The sequence below is a fragment of the Mesoplodon bidens genome, assembly GCF_964165515.1.
Source record: "Mesoplodon bidens genome assembly, chromosome: 10".
Taxonomy (NCBI): Eukaryota; Metazoa; Chordata; class Mammalia; order Artiodactyla; family Ziphiidae; genus Mesoplodon; species Mesoplodon bidens.
In genome coordinates this window covers 73971181-73986018 of record NC_138172.1, presented here as the reverse complement: position 1 = coordinate 73986018, position 14838 = coordinate 73971181, and the positions used below count along the sequence as shown (strand labels likewise).

General features: G+C 42.2%; 1 protein-coding gene and 1 long non-coding RNA gene across 7 annotated transcripts in view; one reads left to right on the top strand and one right to left on the bottom strand.

Annotated features, from left to right (window-relative positions):
- UBR2 (ubiquitin protein ligase E3 component n-recognin 2) overlaps positions 1-2747 on the bottom strand; it is a 116638-nt gene extending 113891 nt beyond the window's left edge. For 4 of the 5 annotated variants that reach the window (XM_081245135.1, XM_081245137.1, XM_081245134.1 and 1 more), the window contains exon 1: positions 2318-2744. In XM_081245135.1, coding sequence (XP_081101261.1) covers positions 2318-2395 — 78 coding nt within the window. In that variant the 5' untranslated portion in view covers positions 2396-2744. Of the gene's footprint in view, positions 1-2317 lie in introns of all 5 variants that reach the window. The other variant, XR_014016746.1, reaches the window with a different exon arrangement.
- Positions 2748-2786: 39 nt separating this feature from the next.
- LOC308623140 overlaps positions 2787-14838 on the top strand; it is a 74612-nt gene continuing 62560 nt past the window's right edge. For both annotated transcript variants that reach the window (XR_014016747.1, XR_014016748.1), the window contains exon 1: positions 2787-2962. This is a non-coding gene — a long non-coding RNA (uncharacterized lncRNA). The remainder of the gene's footprint in view (positions 2963-14838) is intronic.

Here is a 14838-nt window from a genome sequence, read left to right as displayed (position 1 = left end):
AAACAATAAACTCCTCACAAAGTAAGGGCAAATTATACTGCTGGAAGAATCTTGTATTTTAATATTAGATGAAATCTTCTTTAAGAAATTTTGTTGGCCTTCAGACTAAATTTTTTTTTAATCTTATTGTTCAGAAAGTCATTTAAAAGTACACAGAGCAAAGGGACTTCCCTGGTGGTCCAGCGCTTAAGACTCCGTGCTCCCAATGCCGGGGGGCCTGGGTTTGATCCCTGGTCAGGGAACTAGATCAAGCATGCCGCAAGTAAAGACCTGGCGCAGCCTAATAAATAAATAAATAATTTAAAAAGAAGAGTAAACAGAGCAAAACTAAAATGTAGCTCAGACTGTGAACTTCACAAACTCGAATTAAGTCCAAATTTATAAATTTTGACTGCATTTTCCTTAATTTCCCCCACTACATCTGAGAATTTCACTACACAAGGACTAGGAGCATTGCTCTCTAGCACCAGTTTTATAACTAGTTTCCTCAGGAACCTCAACAAACTGGGGAAGCTCTAATCACTTGATAGCTTGCACTTTTATTTGTTTATTTTAATTTTTATTCTATATTGGAGTATAGTCCATTAACAATGTTGTGTTAGCTTCAGGTGTATGGCAGCTTGCATTTTTAGCACTGGAAAAACAGAGTACACAGCCTGTATCACTGGGTCAACAGACAAAATTTGGTGGGAGTAAAAAAAAATTTTGGAGGTAAATAACAGATTAGCTATCAATCTAGATACTGATAAGATCACATGGATAGGGAATAGCTGTCATTACCATTTTACTGTTTACTTTGAACACTGCTTTCGTTTTCTTTTTCAAACCTCTTGATAAATGAAAAGGCAGATGGGGAAAATCCTTGGGTTGTTGCAATACTAAGCGGAAAGTAAATGAAAACAGAACTAGACTAAACAAGTTGGTTTAAAAACAAACCAACAGGGGCTTCCCTGGTGGCGCAGTGGTTGAGAGTCCGCCTGCTGATGCAGGGGACACGGGTTCGTGCCCCGGTCTGGGAAGATCCCACATGCCGCGGAGCGGCTGGGCCCGTGAGCCATGGCCACTGAGCCTGCGCGTCCGGAGCCTGTGCTCTGCAACGGGAGAGGCCACGGCAGTGAGAAGCCCGCGTACCGCAAAAAAAAAAAACAACAAAACAAACAAACAAAAAAACAAACCAACAAAGATGCATCATTCAACAATGTATTTCTTTAAACTTTTCACCTCTACTCCTGACATTTATTTCCACTATGACTTTAGTGTCCTCATCAATTCACCCAAAATAACTCCTCACTAACCAACAGCCCCACAGCGCCCCACTAGAATTTTGTTCCTAACATTCAGATTGTTGACTTGGGCTCAAAGGTCACTCCCTTCCTATCAGCTTTTTAAATTGGAGGCCCTAGAGGTGGGGCCTCAGCTGTTTTGGCCCATTCAGAATCATTCTGGACAATCTGTTCTAGGGGGTGTTCCCTTGTCCTTGAGGAAAGATACCATCGAGTTTTATTAGTTATTTTACAACTCTGCTACTTATACAGCATATTCGTATTACAGTTTAAGTACAAGACTAGGTTTGAATGCTATAAGTTTGGGGCATAACTGCTCCCACTATGCTGTGACCAAACCTCACATTATTAGCTTCCATGTACTGAGAGCTGCTCTCTCAAAGTTATATAACGTTTGTTCTCCGTCCAACTACCCCCAACTCCTAGACAAATTATTGTTTTAATCCCCCAGTCTCCACTACCACTTTCTCACACTCTGTGAACGTGTCAAGACACTACTTTCCGCACATTCATCAACGCTGTAGACTGACCAAACCGGTGCGAAAATGCGCTGAAGGGGTAAAGAGGGTGAACAGTGTCGCTGGCATCCTTTGGTGCCTAGGGTGGTCCCAGAAACAAAATAAGGTAGCAGGTTTTAGAGGAGGAGGCAAAGGAATCAGGAAGACAAAGTACCCCAAAAAACAGGAAGCGTCTTTCCCTCCCCTCTTCTAAGAGTTGACAAAAAGGGCAAAGGCCCTGTGCTGGGGACTTACTGGGAGTGTGGGGGAAAGTAGAAATAATGGAAGAGCGAAAGGGAACGTGAGGATGGCTAGTGCACCCAGCAGCCCTGCGGGCTACTCGTGGATAAACAAGGAAGAAGAGGGGCAAGATCTGGGGCCTCCCCAGGCCGTTACCCACAAGGCGAGGCCGGCGGGGCCAGCGCGGTCGTCACCCCAAGTCAGGGCCCGGCCGCTCCGGGATTTCCATTAATCTGTTCCTCCCCCGGGGCGCGGCCTGCGACGGCCGGACGTCCCCGCCCGGGTCCCGGTACTCACCCCCGCGGTCTCCTCAGCCGAACATTCCAGCAAACTCCGGTCTAGGCCCTGCACCTCGGGCTCCAGCTCCGACGCCATCTTCCCTCCTTCGCCTCCCCAGCGCTGGCGCCGCTACCGCCGCCCCGAGGGCCGCGGCCTCGCCACAGCCCCGGCGGCCGAGACGGCCACCGCTGCCCGGGGCGGTCGGTCCCGAGCCACCCAGGCGGCCGCGGGTGGAAAAGACGGAGAGTAGTGTGAGGTGAGCCAGGCAGAAGGGACGGCGCGTCCTGCGCTCCCTCCCGGGCTCTGCGCCCAGAGTCAAGTCACTGCCTCGTCCCTGCCCCGGGGAAGGACACAGAGAACCCAGGCCTGGCACTCTTGCCCGCTTCTACCGCGTCCCGCTCCGGGAAAGGGGCAACAACACCCAAAAGGCGAAGCAGAGCACTCTGGGAACTGTAGTCGTCCTCCGCACGGCCAGGGAAAAGGTGGAGCCCTTACAAGGAGGCCCCAGGATGGCATTGTGGGAGTTGTAGTCCATCTCCTCCTAAGAGCCTGGGAAAACGGCAGATAAGCGGGCGGGCGGGGCTTTTGTGCCCGGCAAGAATCGTAGACTAAGCGGCGAGAAGCGCCCACCAGGGAAGAGGCAGAAGCGCGAGATCATGTGTGGTACTGAGTTTTATTCCCTTAACACCCTTTGTTCATTTTTGTATCCCCAGAGCTTAGAACAGTGCCTGGCACGTGGCAGAACTCGAGTACTTTTCAAAGCCTGGCATATGTACGAACTCAAATACTTGTCGAATGAATGAATTACGTTGTTCTATCCCTTTTGTTCTATGGCTCTGTCATCCATCAACCCCTCATTCTTTTTTTTTTTTTTTTTTTTTGCGGTACGCGGGCCTCTCACTGTTGTGGCCCCTCCCGTTGCGGAGCACAGGCTCCGGACGCGCAGGCTCAGCGGCCATGGCTCACGGGCCCAGCCGCTCCGCGGCATGTGGGATTTTCCCGGACCGGGGCACGAACCCGTGTCCCCTGCATCGGCAGGCGGACTCTCAACCACTGCGCCACCAGGGAAGCTGCCCCCCTCCCCTCATTCTTTAGACTGGTAACCGAGGTGTACATTTCTCAGGTTTTTGACGGTTTTAAAACATGTTAAAATGGTGTTAAAGGAAACGTTTCCAAGTGACTTAGATATGACCGTTTATTAAAATTTATAACAAATCTTGCTGCAGAGGAGTCTACCAAGCCAATTCAAAGGTTTACTCTTGATAGGGACATTTTATAGAAATAAATAATCATTGTTAGCTTAGATACAAAAGAAAATTACGTTTGGGTAGAGGTAATTAGGCTCTTGACTAATCCACTCTTGGGTGAGTGGATTTCTTAGAACAAGTCTCCAATTCCTTTAGAGTTATCAGAAAATTGCTTAACATTTTATTAGGCATGCTGATGTATTCCCACAAAGAAATTGTGAATTACATTAGGCAAAAAAAATTCTGACCCAATCCAGGTTTGAGACATGTTTTTGTTGTTGTTATTGTTGTTAACAAAAGTGTAATATTAACCAAGTTTTTTTTTAAGGAAATAAAAATTACCCATCATCCCACAGTCCAAATAAGCCTTGTCATCATTTTTAAAAATAAAACTAATATATGTATAAGATTAGAACTTCAAGCTCAATGGAAATATTCAATATTTTTAAAGGAAAACAAAACTATGCCTCTTACCCCAAGTCCCTCTCCCCAAAGAAAAGCCTTTTTAATACTTTCTTATGATTCTCTCCAGAAAAAACAGGTGCATCTATCTGCATAGATATCTAGAATGAGAGATCTTGAAATGTTCTTCTATATGTTACTTTCTTCTTTGCCCAACTTCCTTGCACTGATGCATTCCCTAGTCAGAGTCAATCTGGAGGAAAACTGGGGTTGTTACAACCCAGAAGCAAAGATAATGCCTCTTTAATAGTCCTAATATAGAATTAAAGCCATTAAAATTGTAAAGAAATTATTATTTTTTTAAATTCTTTTTGGATTGATTTTTAATGTCCTTTTTTCGAAATTCTTGAGTTGGATGTTTGCTATTAACCATTCTCTTTTTTTTTCAGTATGTACATCTAAGGCAGTGGTTTTCAAACTTGAGCATGTATCAGAATTACCTAGAGGTCTTGATAAAATACAGGTTTCTGGACCCCACTCTCAGAATTTCTGATTCAATAGATTTTGGGTGGAGACTGGAAATTGCATTTCTGTCAAGTTCCTGGTCATTCTGTGGGCCTGGGGACCAACTTCAAGAATCACAGATTTATTAACGCAGTACATTTCCATTATATAATGCTTTAATTACATTACACAAATTTGGGTATATAGTGTTTTCATTATCATTCTTTAGTATGTTTTAAATTTTTCATATGTGTATGGCATTGTGATCTTTTCTTTTCTTTTTCATATACATGACTCATTTATTTTGCAACTGGAAGTTTATACCTCTTAATCTCCCTCACTTTTTTCTTTCCTCCTCCCACCTGCTCCCCTATGGCAACCACCTGTTTTTTCTCTGCACCTATAGCACTGTTTGTGTTTTGTTATATTTGTTCATTTGTTTTGCTTTTTAGATTCACATATAAGTGAAATCATGCAGTATTTATTTTATTCTGTCTGACATATTTTTCATAGCATAAAAACCTCTAGGACCACCCATGTTGTCACAAATGGCAAGATTCCATTCTTTTTTTGTGGCTGAGTAATATTCCATTGTATATGTGTACCACATCTTCTTGATCCATTATCAGTAGGTGCTTAGGTTGCTTCCATATCTTGGCTATTGTAAATAATGCTGCAATGGACATAGGAGGACATATATATTTTCTAATTAGTGTTTTCATTTTCTTCAGATAAATACAGAGGAGTGGAATTTCTGGATCATATGGTAGTTCTATTTTTAATTTTTTGAGGAATCTCCGTACTGTTTTCCATAGTAACTGCACCAATTTACCTTCCCACCAACAGTGCATGAGGGTTCCCTTTTCTCCACTTCCTGTTATTTATTGTCTTTTTGATAATAGCCATTCTGACAGGTGAGAGGTGTTATCTCGTGTTTTTTTTTTTAAATTTTATTTTTGGCTGCACTGGGTCTTCATTGCTGCAAATGGGCTTTCTCTAGTTGCGGCAAGCAGGGGCTCCTCTTTGTAGTGGTGAGCAGGCTTCTCACTGTAGTGGCTTCTCTTGTTGCAGAGCATGGGCTCTAGGTGCACAGGCTTCAGTAGTTGTGGCATGTGGGCTTCAGTAGTTGTGGCTCACGGGTTCTAGAGGCTCAGTAGTTGTGGCGCACGAGCTTAGTTGCTCCGCGACATGTGGGATCTTCCCGGACCAGGGCTCAAACCCATGTCCCCTGAACTGGCAGGCGGATTGTCAACCACTGCGCCACCAGGGAAGCCCCACTCATTGTGGTTTTGATTTGCATTTCCCTGATGATTAGTGATGCTGAACATCTTTTCATGTGCCTGTTGGCCACCTATTTGTCTTCTTTGGAAAAATGTCTGTTGAGATCCTCTGCCCATTTTTTAATCAGGTTGTTTGTTTTTCAGATGTTGAGCTGTATAAGTTCTTTGTATATTATATTTTAGACTTTAACCCCTTATCAGATATACTGTTTGCATATGTCTTCTCCCATTCAGTAAGTGGCCTTTTCACTTCGTTGATAGTTTCCTCTGCTGAGCAAAAGATTTTTAGTTTGAGGTAGTCCAATTTGTTTATTTTTGCTTTTGTTTCTCTTGCCTGAGGAGACATATCCAAAAAAATATTACTAAGATCAATGTCAAGGAGCTTACTGCCTATGCTTTCTTCTAGAAGTTTTATGGTTTCAGGTCTTACATTTAAGTCTTTAATCCATTCTGAGTTCATTTTTGTGCATGGTGTGAGAGGGTAGTCCAGTTTGGTTCTTTTGAATGTAGCTGTCCAGTTTTCCCAAAACCATTTACTGAAGAGGCTGTCTTTTCCCTTTGTATATTCTTGCCTTCCTTGTCATAGATTAATTGCCCATATAATGTGGGTTCATTTCTGGGCTATCTTTTCTGTTCCATTGATCTGTGTGTCTGTTTTTGTGCCAGTACCACAATGGTTTGATAGTTTAATTTGAAATCAGGGAGCATGATAACTCCAGCTTTGTTCTTCTTTCTCAAGATTGTTTTGTCTATGTGGAGTCTTTTGTGTTTACATACAAATTTTAGAACTATGTATTCTAGTTCTGTGAAAAATGTCATTGGTATTTTGATAGGGATTGTATTGAATCTATTGATTGCCTTGGGTAGTATGGTCATTTTAACAAAATTAATTCTTTCAATCCATGAACACAGTGTATCTTTCCATCTGTGTCATCTTCAATTTCTCTTGTCAGTGTCTTATAGTTTCCCAAGGACAAGTATTTTACCTCCTTAGTTAGATTTATTCCTAGATATTTTATTCTTTTTGACAGGATTATAACTGGGATTGTTTTCTTAATTTCTCTTTCTGATAGTTCACTGCTAGTGTATAGATATGCAACAGATTTGTGTATATTAATTTTGTATCCTGCAACTTTACTGAATTCATTGATAAGTTCTAGTAGTTTTTTGTGGCATCTTTGGGATTTTCTACATATAGTATCATGTCATCTGCAAACAGTGACAGTTTTACTACTTCCTTTCCAGTTTGGATTCCTTTTGTTTCTTTTTCTTGTCTGATTGCTGAGGCTAGGACTTCCAATACTATGTTGAATAAAAGTGGTGATAGGGCTTCCCTGGTGGCGCAGTGGTTGAGAGTCCGCCTGCCGATGCAGGGGACACGGGTTCGTGCCCCGGTCTGGGAAGATCCCACATGCCGCAGAGCGGCTAGGCCCGTGAGCCATGGCTGCTGAGCCTGCGCATCCGGAGCCTGTGCTCTGCAAGGGGAGAGGCCACAACAGTGAGAGGCCCGCCTACCGCAAAAAAAAAAAAAAAAAAAAAAAAAAAAAAAAAAAGTGGTGATAGTTGACATCCTTGTCTTGTTCCTGATCTTAGAGGAAATTCCTTCAGCTTTTCACCATTGAGTATTATGTTAGTTATGGGCTTATCATATATGGCCTTTGTTACGTTGAGGCATGTTCCCTATATACCCATTTTCTGGATAATTTTAATCATAAATGGATGTTGAATTTTGACAAAGGTTCATCTGCATCTATTGACATGATCATATGGTTTTTATTCTTCAACTTGTTAATGTGATGTATCACACTGATTTGCAGGTATTGAACCACGCTTGCATCCCTGGGATAAATCCCAATTGATCATGGTCCTTTTAATGTATTGTTGAATTTGGTTTGCTAAAATTTTGTTGAGTATTTTTTTTTAATTTGTTTATTTTTGACTGCATTGGGTCTTCGTTGCTGCTCTAGTTGTGGCAAGTAGGGGCTACTCCTCGCTGCAGGGCATGGGCTTCTCATTGCAGTGACTTCCCTTGTTGTGGAGCATGGGCTCTAGGTGCACGGGCTCCAGAGTGCAGGCTTAGTAGCTGTGGCACACAGCCTTAGTTGCTCTGTGGCACATGGGATCTTCCTGGACCAGGGACTGAACCCATGTCCCCTGCATTGGCAGGTGGATTCTTAACCACTACACCACCAGGGAAGTCCGTGTAGTTTTCTTTTGTTGTGATATCTTTGTCTGGTTTTGGTATCAGGGTGATGCTGGCCTCATAGAATGAGTTTGGCAGCTCTCCTTCCTCTGCAGTTTTTTGGAATAGTTTGAGAAGGATAGGTGCTAACTCTTCTCTAAATGTTTGGCATAATTCACCTGTAAAGCCATCTAGTCCTGGACCTTTGTTTGCTGGGAGATTTTTTTTTAATTTTTATTTTATATTGGAGTATAGTTGATTAACAATGTTGTGTTCGTTTCAGGTGTACAACAGAGTGATTCATTTATACATATATGTGTATCTAGTCTTTTTCAAATTCTTTTTGTTGGGAGTTTTTTTTTATTACATTCAATTTCATTACTGTTCATATTTTCTATTTCTTCCTGGTTCAGTCTTGGGAGATTGTACATTTCTAGGAATTTGTCCATTTCCTCTAGGTTGTCCATTTTATTGGCATATAGTTTTTCATGGTAGTCTCTCATGATCCTTTATATTTCTGTGGTGTTCATTTAATTTCTCCTTTTTCATTTCAGATTTTATTGATTTGGTCCCTCTTGCTTTTTCTTTTGATGAGTCTGGCTAAAGATTTATCACTTTTGGTTATCTTTTCAAAGAACCAGCATTTAGTTTCATTGATCTTTTCTATTGGGCTTTTTTAGTCTCTATTTCATTTATTTCTGCTCTGATCTTTATGATTTCCTTCCTTCTACTAACTTTGGGTTTTGTTTGTTCTTCTTTCTATAGTTCCTTTAGGTGTAAGGTTAGGTTGCTTATTTGAGATTTGTCTTGTTTCCTGAGGTAAGCTTGTATTGCTATACACTTCCTTCTTAGAACTGCTTTTGCTGTGTCACATAGGTTTTTGATTGTCATGTTTTCATTTTTATTTGTCTCTAGGTTTTTTGTTTTTTTTTTGCGGTACGTGGGCCTCTCACTGTTGTGGCCTCTCCCATTGTGGAGTACAGGCTCCGGACGTGCAGGCTCAGCAGCCATGGCTCACGGGCTCAGCCGCTCCGCGGCACGTGGGATCTTCCCAGACCGGGGCACGAACCCGTGTTCCCTGCATCGGCAGGCGGACTCTCAACCACTGCGCCACCAGGGAAGCCCTCTAGGTATTTTTTAATTTCCTCTTTGATTTCTTCAGTGATCCATTAGTTGTTCAGTAACATAATTTTTAGCCTCCACGTGTTTGTGTTTTTTGCAGTTTTTTTCTGGCAGTTGATTTCTAGTCTCATAACGTTGTGGTGAGAAAAGATGCTTGATATGATTTCAGTTTTCTTAAATCTACAGAGGTTCGTTTTGTGGACTACCATGTGATCTATCCTGGAGAATATTGCATGTGCTCTTGAAAAGAATGTGTATTCTGCTGCTTTCAGAGGGAGTGCTCTATATATATATCAGTGAAGTCTGTTTGGTTTAATGTGTCATTTAAGGTCAGTGTTTCCTTATGGATTTTCTTTTTGGATGATCTGTCCATTGATGTAAGTGTGGTGTTAAAGTCCCCTAGTATTATTGTGTTATTATCAGTTTCCTTTATGTCTATTAATATTTGCTTTATGTATTTATGTGCTCCTATGTTGGGTGCATATATATTTATAATTGTTATATCTTTTTCTTGGATTGATCCCTTGATCATTATGTATGTATAATAATGTCCTTCTTTGTCTCTTGTAACAATCTTTGTTTTAAAGTCTATTTTGTCTGATATAAGCATTGCTACCCCAGCTTTCTTTTGATTTCCATTTGCATGGAATAACTTTTTCTATTTTCACACTTTCAATCTGTGCATCTTTAGATCTGAAGTAGTGTCTTGTCAGCAGCATATAGATGGGTCTTGTTTTCATATGCATTCAGCCACTTTGTGTCTTTTGGTTGGAACATAGTCCATTTACATTTAAAGTAATTACTTATAGGTATGTACTTGTTTTGGGGTTGTTTTGTAGTTCTTTTTTGTTGTTGTTCCTTTCCTCTTCTTTTTTTTTTTTCTTTCCTCTTCTTTTGCTCTCTTCCCTTGTGATTTGATGACTATCTTTAGTGTTATGTTTGGTTGGCAGTTACCATGAGGTTTATATATAGAAATCTATATATATGTGATTATTTTAAGTTGTTGATCTCTAAAGTTCAAATGCATTTTAAGAACCCTGCATTTTTACTGTCCCCCACCCACGTTTAGTGTTTTTGACATCATATTTTACATCTTTTTGTTTTGTGTATCCCTTAACTACTTAGTATGGATATGGCTGATTTTACTAGTTTTGTCCTTTAACATTCCTACTAGCTTTATACATAGTTGATTTAATATCTTTACTGTATATTTGCCTTTACTAATGAGATTTTTCCTTTTTAAATTTTCATATTTCTATTCGTAGCTTTTTCTTTTTCACTTTAAGAAGTTCCTTTAACATTTCTCGGAAAACCGGTTTGGTGGTGCTGAGCTCTTAGCTTTTGCTTGTCTATAAAACTTTTGATCTCTCCATCAAATCTGAATGAAAGTCTAATTGGGTAGAATGTTATCGGTTTTAGGTTTTCCTCTTTAATCATTTAAAGTATATCATGTCACTCCCTTTTGGCCTGCAGAGTTTCTGCTGAAACATCAGCTGATAATAGCCTTTGAGACTCTCTGTGAATCCTGGACCTGGATATCTGTTTCCATTCCCAGGTTAGGGAAGTTTTCAGCTATTATGTCTTCAAATATGTTCTCTGCCCCTTACTCTCTTTCTTTTCATTCTGGGACCGCTATAATGCAAATGTTAGTATGCTTGATGTTGTCCCAGAGGTCTCTTAAACTGTCCTCATTTCTTTTTATTCTTTTTATTGTTGTTGTTCATCTTCAGTGATTTCCACTACTCTGCCATCCAGCTCACTAATCTGTTCCTCTGTATCATCTACTCTACTGTTGATTCCTTCTAGTGTATTTTTCATTTCAGTTACGATATTCTTCATCTCTGGTTCTTCTTTATATTTTCTAATTCTTTGTTAAAAACTTCCAACTTCTCACTCTCTTCATCCAGTTTTGTCCTGAGTTCTTTGAACATCTTTATGATTACATTGAATTCTTTATTGAGTAGATTGCCTATTTCCACTTTACTTAGTTCTTCTTCTGGGGTTTTATCTTGTACTTTGTTTGAGATATATTCCTCTGTTGTCTCATTTTTGCCTAATTTGCTGTTTTAATTTCTGTGTATTTGGTAAGTGCTTATGTTTCCTGACCTTGGAGAGGTGGCCTTTTTTAGGAGGCATCCTATGTATCCCAGCAGTGCACTCCCCTTTGGTCACTAGAGCTATATGCCTTAGGAGTACCCCCTATGTGGGCTGCATGGGTCCTTCTGGTGTGGCAGGCTGATTACTGTGCGTGGTCTGATAGGTGTGGCTGTCCCCCTGTCTGGTTGTTTGCCAGGCCCTGCATTGTGTGGAGGCTGCCAGCTGCTGGTGGGTGGGGCTGGGTCATGAGGCAGCTGACTGTGGAACCCCATGGGGTCCCAGGGCTAGTGCTGGCACACTGATGGGTGGAGCTGGGTTCCAGGGTGGGTGGTTGCAGGGAAGAGGGTTCTGGGTCTAGTATCAGCCTGCTAGTTGGTGGGGCTGTGTTCCCCATCCCCCAGCTAGTTGCTCACCCTGAGGTGTCCCAGCACTGGTGCCAACAGGCTGGTGGGAGGGGCCAGGTCCCAGCTCTAATAAGCTAGAGGGAGGATTCCAAAATGGCCCTTGCCAGCACCAGTGTCCTCGTAGAATGAGCTCCCAAAATGGCTACCACCAGTGTCTGTGTCTCCAGGGTGAGCTCCAGTTGCCTCCTGCCTCTCCCAGGAGACTCTCCAAGATCAGCAGGTGGGTCTGACCCAGGCTTCTTTCAAATTATTGCTTCTTCCCTGGGTCCCAGAGCATGTGAGGTTTTGTGCACACCCTTTAGGATTGGAGTCTTTATTTCCCACAGACCTCTGGTTCTCCCAAAAGTAAGTGCTGCTAGCCTTCAAAGCCAAACATTCTAGGAGCTCGTCTTGCTGATGCAGGACCCCTGAGCTGGGGAGCGATGTGGGGCTTCGACCTCTTGCTCCTTGAGGGGAATCTCTGCAAGTGTAGTTATCTTCCTATTTGTAGGTCACCCACCCAGGGGTATGGGTGTTGACTATATCACATCTCCATCCCTCCTACCTGTCTTGTTGTGGTTCCTTCTTTATATTTTTATTTTATTATTATTATTTTTTAATTTATTTTATTTATTTATTTTTGGCTGCGCTGGGTCCTCATTGCTGCACGCGGGCTTTCTCTAGTTGCGGCGAGCGGGGGCCACTCTTCTCATTGCAGTGGCTTCTCTTGTTGCAGAGCACGGGCTCTAGGTGCACGGGCCTCAGTAGCTCTGGTGCATGGGCTTAGTTGCTCTGCGGCACGTGGGATCCTCCCAGACCAGGGCTCGAACCCATGTCCCCTGCATTGGCAGGCGGACTCCCAACCACTGCGCCACCAGGGAAGCCCCCTTCTTTATATTTTTAGTTGAAGAAGATCTTTTCTGTTAGTCTTCCAGACTTTTTCATCAATATTTGCTTAATTTTTTTTTTTTTTTTTTGTAGTACGCGGGCCTCTCACTGTTGTGGCCTCTCCCGTTGCGGAGCACAGGCTCCAGACGCGCAGGCTCAGCGGCCATGGCTCACCGGCCCAGCTGCTCTGCGGCATGTGGGATCCTTCCAGACCGGGGCACGAACCCGTGTTCCCTGCATCGGCAGGCGGACTCTCAACCACTGCGCCACCAGGGAAGCCCAATATTTGCTTAATTTTATCATAGTTCTGGAGTTTGTAATTTTGGTGTGCCTGTGGGAGGAGGTGAGCTTAGGGTTTTCCTTATTTGCAATCTTGGCCACTTCTGGCATTGTTATCTTTTGTTACTCATTTCTCATTGTATTGTACTGTGGGCAGAGAACACGGTCTATATGATATAGATCTTTGGTATTTGATGACATTAACTTTGTGGACTATGGTATATGGTCAGGTAACTCTCCAAAGCCATTATTTCTTCAAATATTACCTTCCTTGCATTCTGTCTATTTCCTCTTTGTGGAATTCTTTTTTTTTTAAATTAATTTATTTTATTTTATTTTTTATTTTTTGCTCTGTTGGGTCTTCATTGCTGTGCGCGCGTTTCTCTACTTGCGGTGAGCGGGGGCTACTCTTCGCTGCAGTGCACGGGCTTCTCATTGCAGTGGCTTCTCTTGTTGCGGAGCACAGGCTCTAGGCATGCAGGCTTCAGTAGTTGTGGCATGTGGGCTGAGTAGTTGTGGCTCGCGGGCTCTAGAGCTCAGGCTCAGTAGTTGTGGTGCACAGGCTTAGTTGCTCTGCGGCATGTGGGGTCTCCCCAGGCCAGGGCTTGAACCTGTGTCCCTTGCATTGGCAGGCAGATTCTTAACCACTGAGCCACCAGGGAAGCCCTCTTTGTGGAATTCTGTTTGACTTCCTTTTATATTTTCCATGACTTTCTATCTCTTTTTCATTTTCCCATACTTTTATTATTTTTTATTTTTTTATTTTTTTAAATTTTATTTATTTATTATTATTATTATTTTGCGGTACGCGGGCCTCTCACTGTTGTGCCCTCTCCCGTTGCAGAGCACAGGCTCCGGATGCGCAGGCTCAGCGGCCATGGCTCACGGGCCCAGCCGCTCCGCGGCATGTGGGATCTTCCCAGACCGGGGCACGAACCCGCGTCCCCTGCATCGGCAGGCGGACTCTCAACCACTGCGCCACCAGGGAAGCCCCATTTTCCCATACTTTTAACTGTTTTGCATTCTAGTTATATCTTCTAGCATACAAATTCTCTCTTCAACTGTGTCTAATCTGATATTAACTATCTACTGAGTTTTTATTTTCAGTGACTTCATTTCTCATTCCTAAAAATTATATTTAATTCATTTTCAAAGATTCCTGTTCTTTCATAATGTCTTATTATTTATTTATGGCTCTGAATCTTTCTTTTATATCTTTAATACTTAAGAAAATGCTTATTCAGTAGTGTTAAGTAGATTATTGTATTTATAAAGACCTTGGGAATTGAATCTTACTTTCTGTGTCTGTGTGCATCCTCATTTAAATGATTGTTCCTTTGTGCTTTGTGATTATCAAATTTGAGATCATTTTCACTTAACATTAGCTGTGGGAATCTTAAGAGGCCTGTGTTAAGAGCATGCATCTTCAAAATAATTTTCCCTTTGCTTCTACAAGGCCAGGTGTTGTAGGAATATCATATACTCAGGACCAGGCACACTAGGAGTATCATATACCCAGGACCAATTTTTACATCAGTTTCTTGGCTTGGTGATTCCCTAATAGTATTAATTCAATTGTGTGGCATTGTTCCTGTTTATAAATTCCTAAGGGAGAGTTATTTTTCCTACTCAGAGTCCAGTTTAAAAGCTTCTTTGTCATTTTCCTCTGCCAGCCAATGAGTTTTTTCCTAGTCTATCCTTTCACTGATATTCCATTCCTTTGAAAGCTCTGGCTTTATGTAGGGACCTCAGTTTCAATTCATGCTTCTTGGGTCCAAAGTCTTATCTTCTGTTCGTATGTGGGCATTAAACCCTAATCTCGAGCTTTCAGTTAGCCATGGCACATTGAATACCTCGTGACAGTAAAAGATGAAGAAAAAGAAAGGTAGACTAGGTATGGAGACGACAGCGGCAAACTTGTGGAAGATAGAAAGCCCATGGATGAGAAGTAGCTGACTTAGCAGTCAGTGGATGCTGAAACCTAAGACAGCAGCAGAGCAACACAGACTCAAGCTAATTCATATCCAGAACTCTGAAACACTTAGAAACGTGAAGCACCGTGTTACTCTGAAAGTGGGTGAGGATGATGCTAAGAAGAAGAGTATTGTTTGAAAGTCTGTATAATGAGAAGTTAGGGACTTCCCTGGTGGCTCAG